This window comes from Manacus candei, unplaced genomic scaffold (genome assembly GCF_025592945.1).
Source record: "Manacus candei isolate 608988 ecotype Guabito, Panama unplaced genomic scaffold, ASM2559294v1 h1tg000056l, whole genome shotgun sequence".
NCBI lineage: Eukaryota > Metazoa > Chordata > Aves > Passeriformes > Pipridae > Manacus > Manacus candei.
This window is the reverse complement of record NW_026138104.1, coordinates 8,397,192-8,414,759: the sequence shown is the minus strand read 5'-3', so window position 1 is coordinate 8,414,759 and position 17,568 is coordinate 8,397,192. Positions and strand designations below refer to the sequence as shown.

Here is a 17,568-nt window from a genome sequence, read left to right as displayed (position 1 = left end):
GCAGACTTAGTGGGCTTAAAATTTGCTTGGACTACTACTTCTGCCTCTTGCAGTCTAGGGAGGCCATCCCAAGCTTTGAAGCAGTTGAATATGACAGATACACTGTCCCACATGCTGCTACATGATTGTAGGTGTCCTCCCTTGGCCTCCCCTGTGTTTTAACCCAGCTCCTCCTGGGTGTGCAGGTGCGGAGGCACTGTGGGTATGGGTGGGTCACAGCTGTGGCTGATGTGTTCCTCTTGTGGAAGGACTGTTTCTCCAAACACAGCTCCTCTGTAGCTGTAATAAGGCCATCATCTGTCAAACTGATTACAGACGAGATAGCAAGCTGTCCTGGTGGCTCTATGACAAGTGCTGAAATGGAATAGTTCAGGTGTTTTACTACTGGAGGGGGAGACAGGGAGTGATGTGGATATGACTATTCTTATGCATCTGGTTGCATGGAAATGCAAGCTCTGCTGTCATCTGTACGACTCTTTACACTTCCTGCATTTGCCTAAATCTGCCCTCTTCTACACTGTACATGAAGGGGAAGCAGTCTTTAAAATCATGGGAAAGGGCATCATAAAAACACCAGTGGAACTTCAACACTGATTAGAACTTAGCTGTAATTGTGTCTGCCAGAGGCATTGCAGCTGTATTTCTAGGAAAAGTTGCTCACTTGAAGTACTGCTGTACTAACACCACAACAATTGTCTCACCAAAACAAAGCAATTCCCTCACTCCTGAACTTGGTCTTCTATTGAAGAACTTTCTTGCTTTCTTCTGTTGGTTTCTGTAAGTTAAGTTTTACCTGTTACTGGATGTGGAAATAACCAGAACTAATGATTTTAAAACACTGTGATATTATGGTAATCTACTCTTCTGTTCGTTTTTTGGGGGGTGTGTGAAGAAACAATGAGGTATTATTGACTACCATCCCTACTCTGTCTCCTTCTCTTCTCCATTCTCCTGAACCATCTGTTTGTTCTGTTGTGTGTAGTTTTTGGAGAAGCTAACTTCCTACTTGTTGCAATTGAAATAATCCAGTATTCAAATAAACTTCTGCATATAAGGTTTTGGAAAGTTGTTGCTAACCATAAGATCAAATTTTAACATAATAAAAAGTAATTATTCAAAAATAAGCTGAATGTAGTGTGCTTACAGCCACTATCAGATAAAAATTGTAGTCAGGTCCAGGAGCATATAAAAGTCTGAGCAATATTAGCAGCTGTTTATGGGATCAGATAAAAACAGAAACTAGGTTGATTTTTCTCCACTTACATGCAAGTTCTTGTAAAAACAATCACTCCTTGTATTGCAGTCCATTGCTTTATTACCGTGAGATCACTGTATAGCCTGTGTGCTATGTGAGAGGATGTCTTGTGCTGGCAAACAAGCTACTACAAAACTGTGGAGATCCACTGGTTTCTGGTCTTAAGTACGTTGCACCAGTGTTGTGAGATGTGGGATGGTTTCCTGCTGGAGTGAGTGTGTTCATCTTTGAGGCACTAAATAGTCAGCTGTGTGGAGAATTTGACCCTATAATGGCCATTGTTTTCTTCTTTGTTTTAAGAATACTGTGATGTTTGGGAACCGCCTGAACTGTAAAATCTGGGTAGCAGCTGTGTGTCGAAAGTGACTTTCTTAAATGCGAGTACTCTTCCTGAATTAGGAACACTTGCAGTCCAGACATTTGCTGGATGTCAGAAGGCCTGTGTAACTCTTGGCTCTGCATTTTAGTGTCTTGAGATTCTTTTGGAGCTGGACATGCCTGTTAATGACATTCTATGCTCTCTTTCCCCCCTTGCCTCCCTGCTTTGTTGTCCTGGTCCTGTCATATCTCTGACATCTCCATGTGGAGAAACCTGTTGCCATGCAGAGTGTACCTTTGAGCTTTGCTTACTTTTGGACGAACCCCTTTTTGGATGCTGTGGCTGTTCTACACAGAGCAGTTGAGGTTACCCTATTGTCTGCAGTCAGAGCACTGTTGACACGGATTCATAAAATACCAGGTTGGAAGGGGACCTTAAGGACCATCTCCTCCACCCTTTCTTAGCAAAAGCATTATCTAGGCAAGATGGTCTAGCACTTCCCTGAGGAGATAATTCCAGTGACTGACTGTTTGAACTCATTGTGAAAAATGTTCCTATTGTGTCTAATCAGAATCTACCCAGAAATAACTTATAAAAAGGGAGTCTCCATCTTCTTTGTATCCACCCTTTAAATACTAAAACATCTGCGGTGATAACCTGTGATACCAGGACATGCTGAGATGACACTGTAATTTGATCCTTTATGCTAAGTCTTGTTGTCTTAACCTTGCTTGCTCAGTGCTGTCTGATATGATTTCAGGCCTGCCTAGAGGGTAGGGAGGACTAGAGTGAGGATCTGAAAAGAAAAAGGTAATCTTGGAAGCTTGCCTATGAAAGGTTATTGAATTTTAGCATGTTGCTTGTCTTCACTTACAGATTTGTTTTAGAATTCTGGGCTTAGACCTTCTGTTTGATTTGCCAAAACAGAAATAAAAAACTTATATGTGAGCACTCATGAGTCCTTGAGAGTAAACTGAAGAGGTAAACAAAATCCATAGGTATCAACTATGTTATCAACATAATGAAATTAAAGTTTTTCACACAGTATGAGCTGAAAAACTTTGCTCCAAAGCAGGTTACTCTGAGCTGCCTTGATTCAAAGGTTTGTATGACATGAAAATCTTCCCAGTTCCAATTTTTCTCTCCCCTTAGAGAAACTCAAGTTTGGTTCTGTATTGCTGCCACTATATTACAAGGAGGATATTAAGGTAACTAATATATGCTAAAGGGACTCCTTCCTACTCCCACCAAAAAAGAAGTGAAAAATAACTCTGATGTGTCAGGGAGCATGTCTTGCTAGATGAGCTAAAATTTGTGTGTGGTGCTGTCACTTAAGAAAGTAAACAGAAAGCCATTTTAATTTCAAGCCCTATTACAAACAGAAAACAAAAAATCAATATTTGAGAGACAGTGTATAAAGAAACTAATAGGGAGTTAGAGAACTTACATTCTATTATCTGCTGTATAGCGTGCCAAAATAATCATACGCTCCAAAGCCTTGGGTGGCTTTCTTAGTGTTGAAGGAGGAAGGCTGCTATGGAAGTGCCCAGGTTTTCTTTTTCTGTCTGACAGTCTGAGGGTGGCATTAGAACCACAGACTCACAGAACTGTTTAGGTTGGAGAAGACTTTTAAGATCATCAAGTCCAACCATTACCCCAGCAGTGCCAAGTTCACCACTAAATCATGTGTTAAGTGCCACATCCAACACGTCTTTTAAATACCTCCAGGGATGGTGACTCCACTACTTTGGAGCTCTGGTTGGTATCTCTGATGTCAGAGCCTGCTTTTTGTCAGCTCTGAAGAAATTTGTGTTTGATGTCATAAGGCATACTGTCACTACTTTACAGTAGGAAGGTTTCTTTCCTGAAGCTTGTATTGTCTACATCATGTAAAACACAGCAAATAAGACTTGGACCAAATTTCTTACGCTTGCTGCATCTATGGTCTTGTGTGTACAAGATTGTGTGAAAATGGCACATGGACGTGTCTGTTTCTGTCATTTGAGTTCAGTGTGGCATGCCAATATGATTGTATGCACAGACTAAAACAACAGGCAGTAACAATGTATTGTGCCAACATATATGTTTATTGTGACATCTCCTTTATTTGATTTGGCAAAAGAACTGGAAATTGTGTTTTCAACAATATATATGTAAATTTCTTGTTTTTTTTCATAAGGAGAGTGGTTTAGTCCAAAGCCAACACGAACACTGTTTGCTGCATTGGGCAGAAAATGCTCCTAACAGAGCAGCTGGCGTGTACCTTCCCAGGCTCCATCTGTCAGAGTCTGCATTGCTTTGGAAATCACATTCCTATTGGATAGATTTGTTTCTTCCTATACTGTTTGCAGCCTGGATTAAAATGGAATTCCTAAGTTGATTTTTTTTTTTTTTTAAAGCTAGTTATTGTTTAAAGCACATATATTTATGTGTGTGTGTATATATATATATGTATGTGTATATACATAGGATATATATGTGTCGCTTAAACTATCCTTGGGAATAAACTTCTCTCCTTAATGAAAAAGCTTTTCTCCCTCTACCTTCCCCAAAAGAGATAATGATTAAAAAATTGAGACTCTTCTGTTTACAGTTACTCAACAGAATGAAAAGCAACTTTCAAGTAAAAGAAAATCTGCAAGGACACAGTGAGGTTGACTAAATTGGTCTCGGCCCATAGAAATGCTAATTTGCTATCAGGGCTATTTAGGACTGGTCAGGGGAATATTATTGATGGAAATGAAGGATTTGCTTCTAGCTGATTGTCTGGCATGTACAGGATTTGGGGGAAGGGCCTGTCTGAAACAGAGTTTGCGAATTACAGACAGTGCTGGTTGCACTGCCCTATGTGTTTGTTGAACTACAATAATTCGGTATGTGTCTTGACCCTTGAGATAAAGAAGCTGACTAGTCAATGATTTTTGTCAAGATAGTGTTTCTGAAAAGAAACAGGCTGAAATCTTGCTTGTGGGCTGCGGTGTAGTAATGGTGGTGATCACCTCATCTTCTGGTACCTTGAATGAATGCCAGCTTTATTGTGCACGGTCTTTACCTCAGGAGAAGAGATTTCAAGTTCTACCAGTTCCTCTGCGTTTTGTATAGCTGAGTTACAGCATCTTATCTTGGAGAAACTCAACCGACATGGTATTATTTCATACCAATGGGGTTTTTGTTGTGGATGCTGGAAGGAAATTTACTTGAGTTGAGTTGTAAATGCTAACCTGGCTATGTTTATTGAGGATTTCTGCCTTAGTAGATGGGAAGAATTACTGTTTACTGAATGAACTTGAAAGAATTTAATCATCCTCATTTTAATTTTGGGGTTACCCTAGTGAGAGGGATCTCGTGGTTAAGAACTGCTCTGAATGGTTAGGCATCCTTCTGTGCCTCCTCTGTCTTTAAATTCCTTCATGCTCCTGCAACAATGTTATTTAAGTGGTTGAGAGGTTTGATATTTCTATTTGACACTACCTATCACTATGTGTAGAGAGGTGTGTTGAATAGTCTGTTCTATTTCTTGTTTTCACTGTCAGTGAGGGATTGACTGCCAGGCCCCTGGAGAGAATGCCTTGGACAGGAGGTGGTCACGTTCAGTGACTGCAATATGTTGCTATTAACAGCTTGCAAGCTATTGGGTAATTAAAGTCTTGAGCTTTCACTCACAAATTCAGGAATGGTAGAGAAGTACAACAAAATGACAAGTTATGGCAAAAATCACTTCAGTAAAATGCTGGAGCATTTTGCTACTGCACATATTGTAGCACTGATCTTTGTGATGCAGAATTTTAGTTGAGATTTGCCAGTGATCTGGAACATGTGGTTTTTTGGCTTTAGTTCCCTTTCATACGGAGGCTTGGTTGGTCGTGTCATTTTATCAGGCTGTACTTGGACTAAGTCCCTTCCTGTTCTTTGTCCCCACATAAATGCTTGCTTTTTAAATTTCCCACAGTTGTGTTTATTGACAATAGTAATGATGATATGAATGGCAGAGCAGGTGATTCCAGTGACATGAATAGGGATAGTGGCCGATCTGCTGATGTTGAAGAAAGACAGTAGATGAAGTGTCTGGTGGCTCTCTGAAGTCTTATCTGTTGTGCTGTGGGAGGATGTCTCTTGTCTTAGTATGTTGGGCAAAGGTTGAGTTTAAACTTCTGAGCTAACTCTCCTGATGGCTTACTTCACTTTCCAACAGGGGAATTAAGGTGCTGATCAACGAGGAACAGTCTATAACTTGTAGGCAGGTAAATTCCAGGCCAAATATAGCTCTGTGGATGTTGGGAAGTACTCAGTGCATCATCCCCTTGAAGTAAATGTTAGTCTAATGCAGTGCAGAGAGAATTTCTTCAACGGGATGAGCACAGTAAACCTGTTCAGGGAGACAGTTGACACATCTGATTGATGCTCTCTTTTTACCTGCATGGCATATGTAGTGTAAGCAACCCCTATTTGTAAATTTTGAGGCCTTAGTTTCCCTTGCCACTTTGGAATGATACATCCCTTAAGGCTCTGTCTGTGACGAGAGAAATCCTGAATGCTCCGTGCTGAGCACCTGCTAGTAATAACCACAGTCTGTTTAGATCTACTTGGATGACTTCCAGGTAGATAGTTTGCTCCTTAAAGTTCTTCAGAATATAGAAACTTGCTGCTGTGACTTGCCAGTGTGATTCTCTTCTTTCGTTTATAACTGATACTCTGAGGTAATAACTGTTGGTAACAGGCAAAAAGTCTACCATGGTGCAGTGTGTTTACAAAGCAGTCTAACAAGCTGTATGAACTACAGATATGGGGGAACCTGTGTCCGTGGGCTACCCACTTATTTCTGTACATAGCTCCTTGGTTATTTACAGTGATCTCTGGATTTACAGGTCATGATATTCAACTTAAATTAACTTTGCCTACTGAGCTAAAAGTCTAATCTAGTGTATGTGGTATATTTAAGCCTTTGAAACACATTAATGCAGCTTGGATGTAGAATACTTGGTCTAAGCTGAACATACATTGTGAATAGTATAGAAATGCCCAAGCCTGTTGCCGTTAGGAGTCAGAACTAACAAATAAACCCTTAAGACTAGCTAGGAGTTACTAAAAGCCTTATCAGATCAGTGAAGCAGTGTCTTCAAACTCATAGATGCATCTGGAAGTTCCACATAATGTTACAAGCTCTTTCTTAAGGGAAGTTAGCTCCTGTTTTCTGAGCGGGGAAACCACTTTTCAGAAATCCATTCCTTCTACCTTGGAGTGTCCCCAGCTAGTTCTCAGGGAGATTAAAATGCTCGTGTAGGAGTCTCCAAGCCACTACCTGAATGTATGTCTTCACCTATAGAAGTTCTATAGAAGTATTTCCAATTGACTTGAAAATGAGGTGCTGTAGATTGTAGCTAATGTAAGCCCATAAGCTAAAAATTTTGGCTGCATGGCTTGATTTGGATATCTGAGCTAAAATGGCAAGACTTTAGTGAAGGAAGCAGATCTTTGAAACCTCAGCTGTAGTATTTGTCTTATCAGGAAGTATACATTCTATAAATGACAGAAGAGAATACTGATGAAAGTATTGATGACTTTTGCATAGTTGCATTCTGTGAATGCTGATACATGACAGAGATTGCTAAATCTGCAACTGATTGTAGTAATCCTGATTTGCTCTTTAATCAGTTAATGATAGGTGGAATTCTTTTTTTAAAAAGAGAACCAAGATGTAAAACTGAATAATTATCTTGTGTTTACTTGTGAAGCAAACACAGATGCACTGCACTGTTGGATTTATTAAATGTGCATGAGCAAAGGCATATAAAAGTGAGTGTAAAGCTGTCCCTGTAGCTTGATTGCTGCACATCTGAAGAGGTATACTTAACAGCTCTGTTTAGCTTAGGGATTTTTAGGCTGCTTTAGGGCAGTTCTCTGTTAGTAGTTCAACCTGGATGAGTTTTTCTGTGCTTGAATTTGTACGTATTCCAACAGCTGAAGAAGAAAAATATAGAACAACACATGCCACATATTAAAGAGACATTATTTTAATTTGTTTCTGCTGTGGCAGCTAACCTTGGTGTGACCTGATGAGCTACTTTTTCACCTTTATCAAATGGAGTCAGTTCTTCTGGTGGGGAATTTGTCTTAAAGGGAGTTTCAAGCACAATGAATTGAACTGAAAGTTCAAAAAGGGAAGACAGAGGTTGGACAACAGGAATGAGGGTATGGGCTGGTCCATTTGCAGTAGAAAGTTTGACTTCTGAAGATGATTTGCAGTGTGAGCTGATGAAGTTTTTGGAGGAAGCCTGTACATGTGCTGTATGAACTGGAAGGTGGTGGGAATTAGCTGAGAGAGAAAGCTGGGAGGAGAGATGGCTTGAACACTGCACAGACAATGTTGTGGGAATGTGCCTGTGTGGGTGGTAGTTTAGAGAGGGGAAGAAAATGTGACTTGTAAAGATCAACTGCAGATGGACAGGTTCCTTGATCATTTGACCTTGACATGTCACTGAACTGAAGACTCAGTAAAAGAGCTTCTTCACTCCTTTTGCTGTGGCAGTTGCTTGGGTGCAGAACTTTTTAAGGAAGCTTTATAATTGAAGTTTGAATTTGACAAAAATACATGATATGCAGTGTGGAATACCATGCAAGTTTAACTGTCTCTTTATGTATCTGCTTGAATTATAGGAGAGGTTTTCTTTTTTTTTCCTCAGTATTAAACCTAGTTATGTGAAAGCAATTTCAAACAGCAATTTTACCATAGTAACTTGACTGTTAGAGGTCAACTGAGGATACAGGTGAGAGCTTTCAGGAGGGAAACTTGAAAAGCTGTGATCTGTATTTAAAGAACATAAGAACATCCACTTTGCTACTACAGGACATTTAAACTTCCATTTATATCAAGGACAACCAGAGAAAAAACAGTATATTTGAAACTTCTAGTACATGATCTTAAAGTAATTCTGAACCATCAGGAAAACAAGTCAGTTGACAGTCTTTGTATCACATTCTCTTAAAATTTGAATAGCTAACTGGTGCTTATATATGACAGCTAAAGTATCTAAGGGAATGTAAACATCTGCATTTTCTTCTATATTGCTCTTAGTTTTTACTTTAAAAGGGAGGTGAAAGTAACAATTTAAGAACACTGGAACTTCCATCTTCTTTCTGTTGCTATCACATAGTTTTTGGCTTCTCCCTCTACCCTCCCCCCTTTGCTCTCTGTGAAGCTTTTAGCTTATATCTTGTGGATGCCTGCAGTTCTAATTAAAAAATGTAAAAGACTATATGTCAAGTTAGTTCTAATCTAAACAGTTAATCTGCAAACTGAAATCGCCTGAATTATCTGCAAGGTTTGAAAATGTTTCTAAAGTAGTTCTTTATGGGATGTGAAATACATTCCACATCACAACTATGTTAATTTAATCCTGCTGCCAAACTAGTACTTTGAGCAAATAACTAAACCATTTGGTGCTTAGGCAAATGAGGACAAGGCACTTGATCAACGAATCATTAAAGACTAAAAGAAACTTGTTGAAGTCTTGTCATTTGACAACACTCATTAATTGGGTGCTGTGACTTTGTCACCTGTTAGTGTTTAGTCTAACAGTATTTAGTTGAAACTTTGTAATAAGAAAACTGCTTACTTGAGCTACACTTGAGTTTATGTGAAGTTACACTCTTGTTGTCTGCTGCTTTATTGGCTGTGACTTGTTCAGTAAACGTTTTATTTCAGGTACCACTGAGGCTGCTACCTGCATTTTCACCATTGTCCATACTGCTGGAACTATAAATTATCAGTTGTTTTCTTTAGTCTGTGGTTCAGTAGGACAGCATTTTTGAGAAGTCATTGCTAGTGGTGTTTTGAAGTTTAAAATGCCTCTTTGGAAAGGTGCTTTTGGAAATTTGTTTCTTGAACCTGTAGTAGTAGTTGTCTTGCAGATTCTTCACCAGCAAAATTTTTTTTCTAGAAAAGAAAAATAACTTTTACTAATGTTTTCTGGCAGCTAGAAATACCAATACTCTTTTTTAGGTGAAAGGTATTTACTTGCATTTGGAAATACTAAAAAATAGTTTTATGTACTATGTCCTTAGTACATGCAATAGCTGTTCTGCCTTTTGACAACAGATTGCATTGAACTGTTCACATTGTAGGAAGGCATCTGTGTATGAATCCATTTGAAGGGTGGCATTAACCAAGTGTTCTAATAAGTGTCAGAACATTGCTAGGAATGTTAGTCATGAATATGAACAAAATTCCATGATTGGGGAGGAATTCACCTATGTTTTAAAAACTCTATAATTAAAAGGTAGCCTAGCACAGCATGTGTTGCAGTATTTAGGTCACAATGCAACTTTTATAATGTATATGAACAGCTTGCCTTCTGGTTTTCTTCTTAAAAATGAGAGGCAGGATTTAAAAATGAATGAGTGCCTGGAAAGTGGAAAACATAGGGCTCGCTTGAATGCTAATGGAATGTCTTTGTTTCCTTACTTTGTGCTTAAGATTATAGCTCTTGCATACAATGTGTGTAGAGTGTTATTCAGAGAAATCAACAATAAAAATAGAAGTCTAGTTGGAAGGGGCTATTATGAACCTTTTCTTTTGGTTGCTAAGATCAACTGTCTATTCCACAAATCAATAAAATTGGGATGAAACTATGCTAGCATTGAGTCATTACATACTGCAGACTCTTCTTTGTGCAGTGTACCTCTCCTACAAATGGAAGAAAAGAGAATTCTGGATAGCTGCAGTTTGCAGGTTAGGTAACAGATAAAGAGCTGGCCTCCACTGCCACTCCCCAGGTGTGATACAGGGAGCACTTCACAGTGTGTTTTGTGTGTATGTGTGTTTTCCTCGTGGAGGTGGTGTTGGTATCTCCCATCCTGCCAGAGAGAAGGGACTTGCTTGGGCCATGCAATTCAAGTTAAGTAAGCAGTTGCTGATCTTGGACAGTAAGCTGTCCTCTGACTAGAGAGCAATGCCTTAACAAGGTGTGATTTCAGTGGGAAAGTGATCCTTTCCATATATTTTTGCCCTTTAGGGAGAAGCTTATGCTCCTTTCTGATACCTCAAAATATGTGTGTCTTTGCAGTCAATGATGAATCTTCTCAGCTGTCAAGGAAAGTTTTTATTAAGGTTTTGTGTGAGGAGGGATAATTTCACAAATATTCCAGCATGCAGGAGGCCTCTGTCCATGCTATGCTGATGCTCTATGTGCCTTCTCTTGGATTGTAGGAGTAGTAGCCAGCATAGCTGGTGGGTTTGCTTTGTAGATGACATGTGTAGTAGGGGCACCCAACTGTGGGAAAATATTTTTTGGTCTCAATTGACCTGGGCTGCATGCCTAAATAAGAGAAGGCAAAAGGTGCATTTTAGTGTATTTTCATTGGGAATTGGAGGCTTTTTGAGAAATGGAGGATTGGACAGGCTGTAGAAACTCAACTCCAACAAATCACGATAGTGTTGTTTTTCCTACTGAATGAATTGTTTCTTGGTATGTAATTTTATTATGGTTCAATATTTTTCAAATTTGTTATCTTCTCTGTATGACTGAGATTTTTTAAAATGTACATGCCGATTAAATACTTTGACTGCACAGTCAGATCTTCTTGATTACAGATTCTTCTAAATATAGGTTGTATTTTTTGTTCCTGTCCTTTGCCCCCACCCTTTTCCTGGCCTGAACCAGATGTCTTGTTCTTTTGCTTTACAGGCTCCAGATAAAAGGAAAGCATTAGAAGAGACCAAAGCCTACACAACTCAGTCTCTAGCTAGTGTTGCTTATCAGATCAATGCACTGGCCAACAATGTATTACAACTGCTGGACATCCAAGCATCCCAGCTACGGAGGATGGAGTCCTCCATCAACCATATCTCCCAGGTAATCTTTTTTTTTTTTCTTAATAGAAGGCTGACAGTATTGGAGGAGGCGTTATTGTGTCTCTTGTATTATTGAGCTGGATAGTTTATGTTGATTTCTTTGAATTCTCTGAGTATTAAGATAGAAAATGGTAAGGCTTTTTTCTTCCAATATTTATGAAAGCCACTTTGTGATGAAGGTCACGTCCAAAATAAAATAGCTCCTGTATCAAGAAATTCTGGAGTCATATTTGGTTTAAAGCAGGAATTAATTTTTAAGATTCCAAAGTCTGAAGCCACAGTTGAGGGAGGGTTAGAGGGAAGGATTCTATTTCTGAAGTAAATCCAGTTAGAAGAGCCATGTGAATGGTGGTATTTTATTTAACATTGCAACATATGCGGTAAGTTCATTTGTTTTCATACCCTTGCAGGATGTAATTTCATGTGCTCTGCTGAGGGGCAGAAGGATTCACATGCTGCCCATTACCTGCTCAAGCCAAACTCCTTCCCTGCCAAGCATGAGTGAGCAGACCTAACTTGTACTGTGACTGCAGTATTGCTGGAGTTGTTGCAGTGAGAACATGGAAATAGATGACAGGGAAGAACAGGCCTATCCCTGTCAGTGCCAGCCTGTATCCCCGTGGCTGAAGCTTCTCCCTGGCTGTCTGCTTCTGGGGGGAAAGAGTTGCTGCTGCTGCCTGCCTTGTACCTGATCATTTGTCTGATTGCATGCTAACTCAGCCAAAAAATGTCTGCTGTGTTTAATGTAGAAGTGGCTTGTTGCATAACCAGGTGTGTGTCATACTAGTGCCAGTGAAGGCAGGGACAGGAGTCAATTATTTCACCCTTACAGTGCTGTTTTCTTCCTTCCCGAAGCCTAGCCATGATGATGATGATGATGACAGTGCTGTTCTGAAATGGGCTTGAGTGAGTTGTTAAAAGCCCAGTGTCGTTCTGTCATGTGCTCTTCTTGAAATTCAGTCAGATCATTGTTGGGCTTTGATAGTCCTATGTCTATGTAAGATGTTTCATAAACAAGTCTCAGAGCATTCAACCTAGCATGTTCTTCAGTCCAGCCAGTGAACTAAAAACCTTAGTTGGTCAACCAGTATCCTGTTAGTGGTACATCTTAGACCAAATACTTGAAAGAAAATGCTGCTCATGGTCCTTGCTGTCTGCCTCCCCAAAGGCCCTGCTAACCTCTCCTTACTGTTCTTTTGGAATTGTGGTTTCTAAACCTCTTTCTTTGAAATGGGAGCACAGTGGTTCGCTGAAACATGTCAGCAGAGAGAAGATTCCAGTGCACATGAAAGGACCCTCCTATTAATAAACCTGTCGAAAAGGCTTGTCAAGTTAATATGTGCTGAGAACTAGACAGTGTTAAAAGCTGTGTGAAGTATTTTAAAAAAGTACCTGCCACTGAAAAAGGAAAGTAAGAGGAAATGCAATTGCTGTAGATAAGTTTCTTGTTCTGTTAAATATTCTGAGTTCTTGATGCTGGGATTATGATTAACTCTGAAGAAATGACTGGATACAGAACTGAATGTACAGATTTTCCCAAGCACTGGATGCCCCTTTATACTAAGCACATCTTTTTTACGTGTTTCAGAGCTGCAGTGTGTGTGAAGCAATTATTGTTAAATTCTCATTGGCCCACTAATATGACTAACCATGGAAAAAGCCAAAATGTTTGATACTAGCACAAAAGGTGTTAACCCTCCGTACTATTTGCTGCTTGAATTGAAGGCGCTATGCTGGAAGCTGTTGAGTCACCTGATACATGAACTGTTTGCTAAAGACTGTGAACAATCAGTGCTTTGTAGAGCTTTTGAGGAGTGTTTAGCAAGGTCACTTGCTCGTAGTTTCTGTCTTGGTTGGCCTTTCCTGAAACTAATCCTTGCTTATAAATGAACCTCTGCAGACTAATTTTGTAGAATTAAACTGGATACAGATAATGCACACATACCAGCTCAGCTATTTGCTTTGAAATGTTTCTGCTCAAATGCTTCAACTGCGTTTCTTAAATCTGCTGTGCACTTGCTGTGATAGACTGTTTTTAAATGTTTCAAGATCTCCAGAGTGTCTTTCCCTGTGCCTATATCAATGTGAATATTTTCATGTCACTGAAGCCTGGGGATGAACAAATTCTCAAAATGGCATTCTTTTCTAAGAAAGAAGTATTGCCTAGAAACACAAATCTGAATCAATTACTCAGTTCTGGAGTTTGCAAAAAAAGAGCATCTATCTTTGAAATAAGGTACAATTTGATAGTTCTTTCTAAGGAAGAAAATCCTGTGGCTCTTCCGACCTACAGGTAGTTTCTGTGCTCTTAATGTTTTTCAGTTCCCTAAGCATGTTTTCCAGAATGACTCTTGACTAAATGACTGGGTAGTTAATCCTGATTAGTAGCCACTCAGTATTTTTTCAGGGTGTGTATCTTCACTGGAAAAAACACTCATGAGTGAGGTGATAGATTAGTGTGTTATATTCTTACTGGAGCCTAATTTTACAGGTGGAAAGTGTGCCTGGTTCTATAGCAAATAAATTACTCAGCTTTGGTTTCTTGTTAAGCACAAACACAGAGAGGCTTCTCATGAGTAATCACAGTGTGGTGAGGGAATGCTGTTCTGAGCACAGGGAGGCAGTGAACAGCTCCAGGAGTGGCTTTCACATAGCAGCCAAAGCAACAGCAAAAGCCTGCCCAGCTGTATCTGTATTTTTCTGCCTAGATGTCTTTCAGCAGGTTCTGGAGTGACCTGCCATGTAACGATTTACTACACCCAATATATAAAGCTATGCACACACAGCTCAGCTAACCTGTGAAGGTTTAAATCCTTCATATTGACTTTGAGCATTGCCAAGCTGACTTGACCTTTCCAAGCTGCTTTAATACGGCAGAGCAGAGACTTCACTGTTCTGAAGAACGTTCGCAAACCCTTCTAGTGTAAGGGATCCTACTCATCCTGTTAGGAGACATTTGGGGGAAAAGATAGTAAGTGTATACTTTGGACCAATATGAGAATCAAGACTTTGTTAAAGGTATTAAGTTCAGCAAATGTGACACCAACCTACAAGAAGGGCTGGAAGGAGATTCCAGGGAACTACAAACCTGTCAGCCTGACTTCGGTGCCAGGGAAGGTCATGGAACAGATATTCTTGAGTGCCATCATGTGGCACGTGCAACCAGGGGATCAGGCCCAGCCAGCATGGGTTTGTGAAAGGCAGGTCCTTCTTGACCAACCTTGATCTCCTTCTGTGACAAGGGGACTTGCTTATTTACATGGAGGAAAGGCTGTGGATGTGTCTGCCTGGATTTAGTAAAGCCTTTGACACAGTTTCCCACAGCATTCTCCTGGAGAAACTGGCTGCTCATGGCTTGGCTAGGGGTGCTCTTTGCTGAGTAGAAAACACTCTCTGGATGGCCAAGCCCAGAGAGTGTTGGTGAATGGAGTTACATCCAGCTGGCAGCTGGTTACCGGTGGTGTTCCCTGAGGCTCAGTTGGGACCAGTTCTGTTTAATATCTTTATCAATGATATGGACAAGAGGATCAAGGGCACCCTCAGTCCGCTTGCAGACACACCAGGTGGAACGTGAGTGTTGATGTGCTGGAGGGTAGGAAAACTCTGCAGTGGGATCAAGACAGGCTGGATTGATGGGCTGAGGCCAGTGGTATGAGGTTCAACCAGGTGAAGTGCTTGCTCTTGCAGTTGGGTCACAACAACCCCATGCGGCACTACAGGCTTGGAGAAGTGTCTGGAAAGCTGCTTGGCAAAAAAGGACCTGGGGGTACTGGTAGAGAGTGACTGAACATTATCCATCAGTGTTCTCAGGGGGCCAAGAAGGCCAGTGGCCTCCTGGTTTATATTAGAAATAGTGTGACCAGCAGGACTAGGGAAGTTATCATCTCCCCTGTACTTGACACTGTTTCTTGGGTGTACTCCCCTCTTCCCCACCTCCTCTTGGAAATGAGAGCTGACTTAAACACGTACTTTAAGATAAATTTTTTTGCTGCTTCATTTCCACAAAGTTCAAGAGAATGAAGATGGGACAGCCAAATTCGTCAGAGGAGAGAGGTTGACAGGGACATCCTTGTTTACTTTGTCAAAACTGAAAAATGTAACAGATCAGCGCTCACATTTATGTCAGAGCAGCAGCAGTACTGGGTGTAGCAACTATTCCTTTTTTTTTTTTTGTCTACATAAACAGTTTTTAAATAGCTCAGTGTTTAAATCCAAGCATGAAGAAAGCAATAGACTCCTTTTTAAGAAATGATAGTTTTCACCAGGGAAACACTGCCTCCCTCAAACATTCAGTGTTAAGATTTTCTTCTGCATCTGAAGCTCTCCTCTAATGCAAAATAGGGCCTATTGAAAAACAATATGTTCTGAAAGCTTAACTCTCAGCAAAAAAAAAGGGAGAGACACATGCACATCTTTTGTTACCATTAAAAGTTAGAAGCTTTTAGAATAAAAAAACCCCAAAAACGCTGAATTAGTTCAGAAGAATCTTGCCTGTTACAATCCATGTCTAATTAATTGCACGCGTAATTCAAGTGTTGCATGCAAGCAGAAAGCCAAATGTTTCTGTTGTGTGGTTGTCTAGCTAAAGTCAGGGCAACAGTGCAGGTATGCAGATGTCTTCTTGTAGGCCTTCTGAAACTTACAGCTGCAGCCTGTGTTGAACCACACATAGGCACCACCCCCAAATACTAATAAGACCTTTTCCATTGAGTGAGCAACCAGTCAGGACTGGTGTGGATGAGGTTTCAGAGAAGCTCTGCTGAAGATGTTCTGGGGTTTGAAGGAGTGAGCTCCTAAGTGGTAGCAAGTTGGTGTCTGAGGACAGGGAAGGGGAGGGCAAGAACTGTTAAACTCTCAGCGGGTCTCCGATGCTTGAAGAGGCATAAAGCAATGCATGTGCAGTGGGGATTCTTGATGTTTGAGTTTGTGGGAAAGAACTTTCAGAGTGTGCATGTACTTTGGATTAATGTGATACTGCATTTACAGATTGTGGTGTATGATCACAACACAGTTTAACTTCACTTTGAAAGCTAAGAAGTAGAAAGAGGATAGAAAATGTAACAAATCGTGCTAACGAATGTGGGTGGTCATGCCTGGGAACAAGCAATTATGTGAAATACTTTAGTACACTTACAGATGGGAACAAAAGACCTTTCCAGATCCTCTTAGTGGTGACTGTGCTTCCAAAGTACAACTGTCCAGGTACTTTTACCCTGAAGTTGCCTCTTTAAAAATAAAATGTTTAAAACCCTGACCTTTCTCTCTCACCTGAAGAACATATGGGCTGGATGAAAAAAATTGTTAACTGGAAAGCAAATTAACCAGAACTAGCAAATGGTTGATTGCTGCTAACAAACAGGGTCAGTACTGGAGCCCACACTGTTCAGAACATTCTTTGGAGACCATTCAGAACATAAAACATGTCCTTGACAAATTGGGGAATAACTCTAAATTAGGAAAGGTGATTCATATGCTGAATGACAGAGTTTCAGTACAGAGGAGCGTTATTGAACCAGCTAAATCCTTGGGAAACTGGGTAAGGTGCAAGGCCCTCCACCTTACGTGGAATAACCCTGGTGGGAGGTGACTCTGAGTAGCCACGTGCTGGAAAGAAGCTGGTGTGCTGATGGGAGCTGTGCTGGGCATGAGCCAACAACACGAGGCCATCTGAATAAGTGAAGCAGTGTGGCAGGGCTGCCTTGGGAAGAGTGTGGCTGGCAGATAAAAAGCAGTGATTATTATCTGCTCTGCAGTGATGAGACTTCATCTGGAGCACTGTGTCCCTGGGTTTTTTTTTTTTGGTTGTTTGGTTGGTTTTTTTTGTCACCCCTGCCTTGCTCAGGAGTGATTTAGGAAAGTGGAGATAGTTCAGGAGAGAGGGATGCTGAGATGGTCAGGGGCATGGAGCATGCAGCCTACAAGGAGAGGTTGAAGGAGTTGTGTTTGTTTGGTCTGACAAAGAGAAAGCAGTAGCTTATGAATACGTGAGCCTGTCTGTCTTTGCAGTTAGTCTTTTACTTGGTAGTGACAGTGTAATGTTGAACAGTTAGCCACAAGTTGAAGCTCAGCAGGTTAGTACATGGAGTTGGGAAAATCGTTTTTATCTTGGAGCACTGGAACAGGTTACCCTCTGCCTTGCCCCTT

The 17,568-nt window shown here is 40.5% G+C and overlaps 1 protein-coding gene across 11 annotated transcripts in view; it reads left to right on the top strand.

The window, feature by feature from the left end:
- The window catches only part of ABI1 (abl interactor 1), a 77,354-nt gene that overhangs the window by 12,074 nt on the left and 47,712 nt on the right, over positions 1–17,568 (top strand). For all 11 annotated transcript variants that reach the window (XM_051802429.1, XM_051802426.1, XM_051802435.1 and 8 more), the window contains exon 2: positions 11,258–11,425. In XM_051802429.1, coding sequence (XP_051658389.1) covers positions 11,258–11,425 — 168 coding nt within the window. The remainder of the gene's footprint in view (positions 1–11,257; positions 11,426–17,568) is intronic.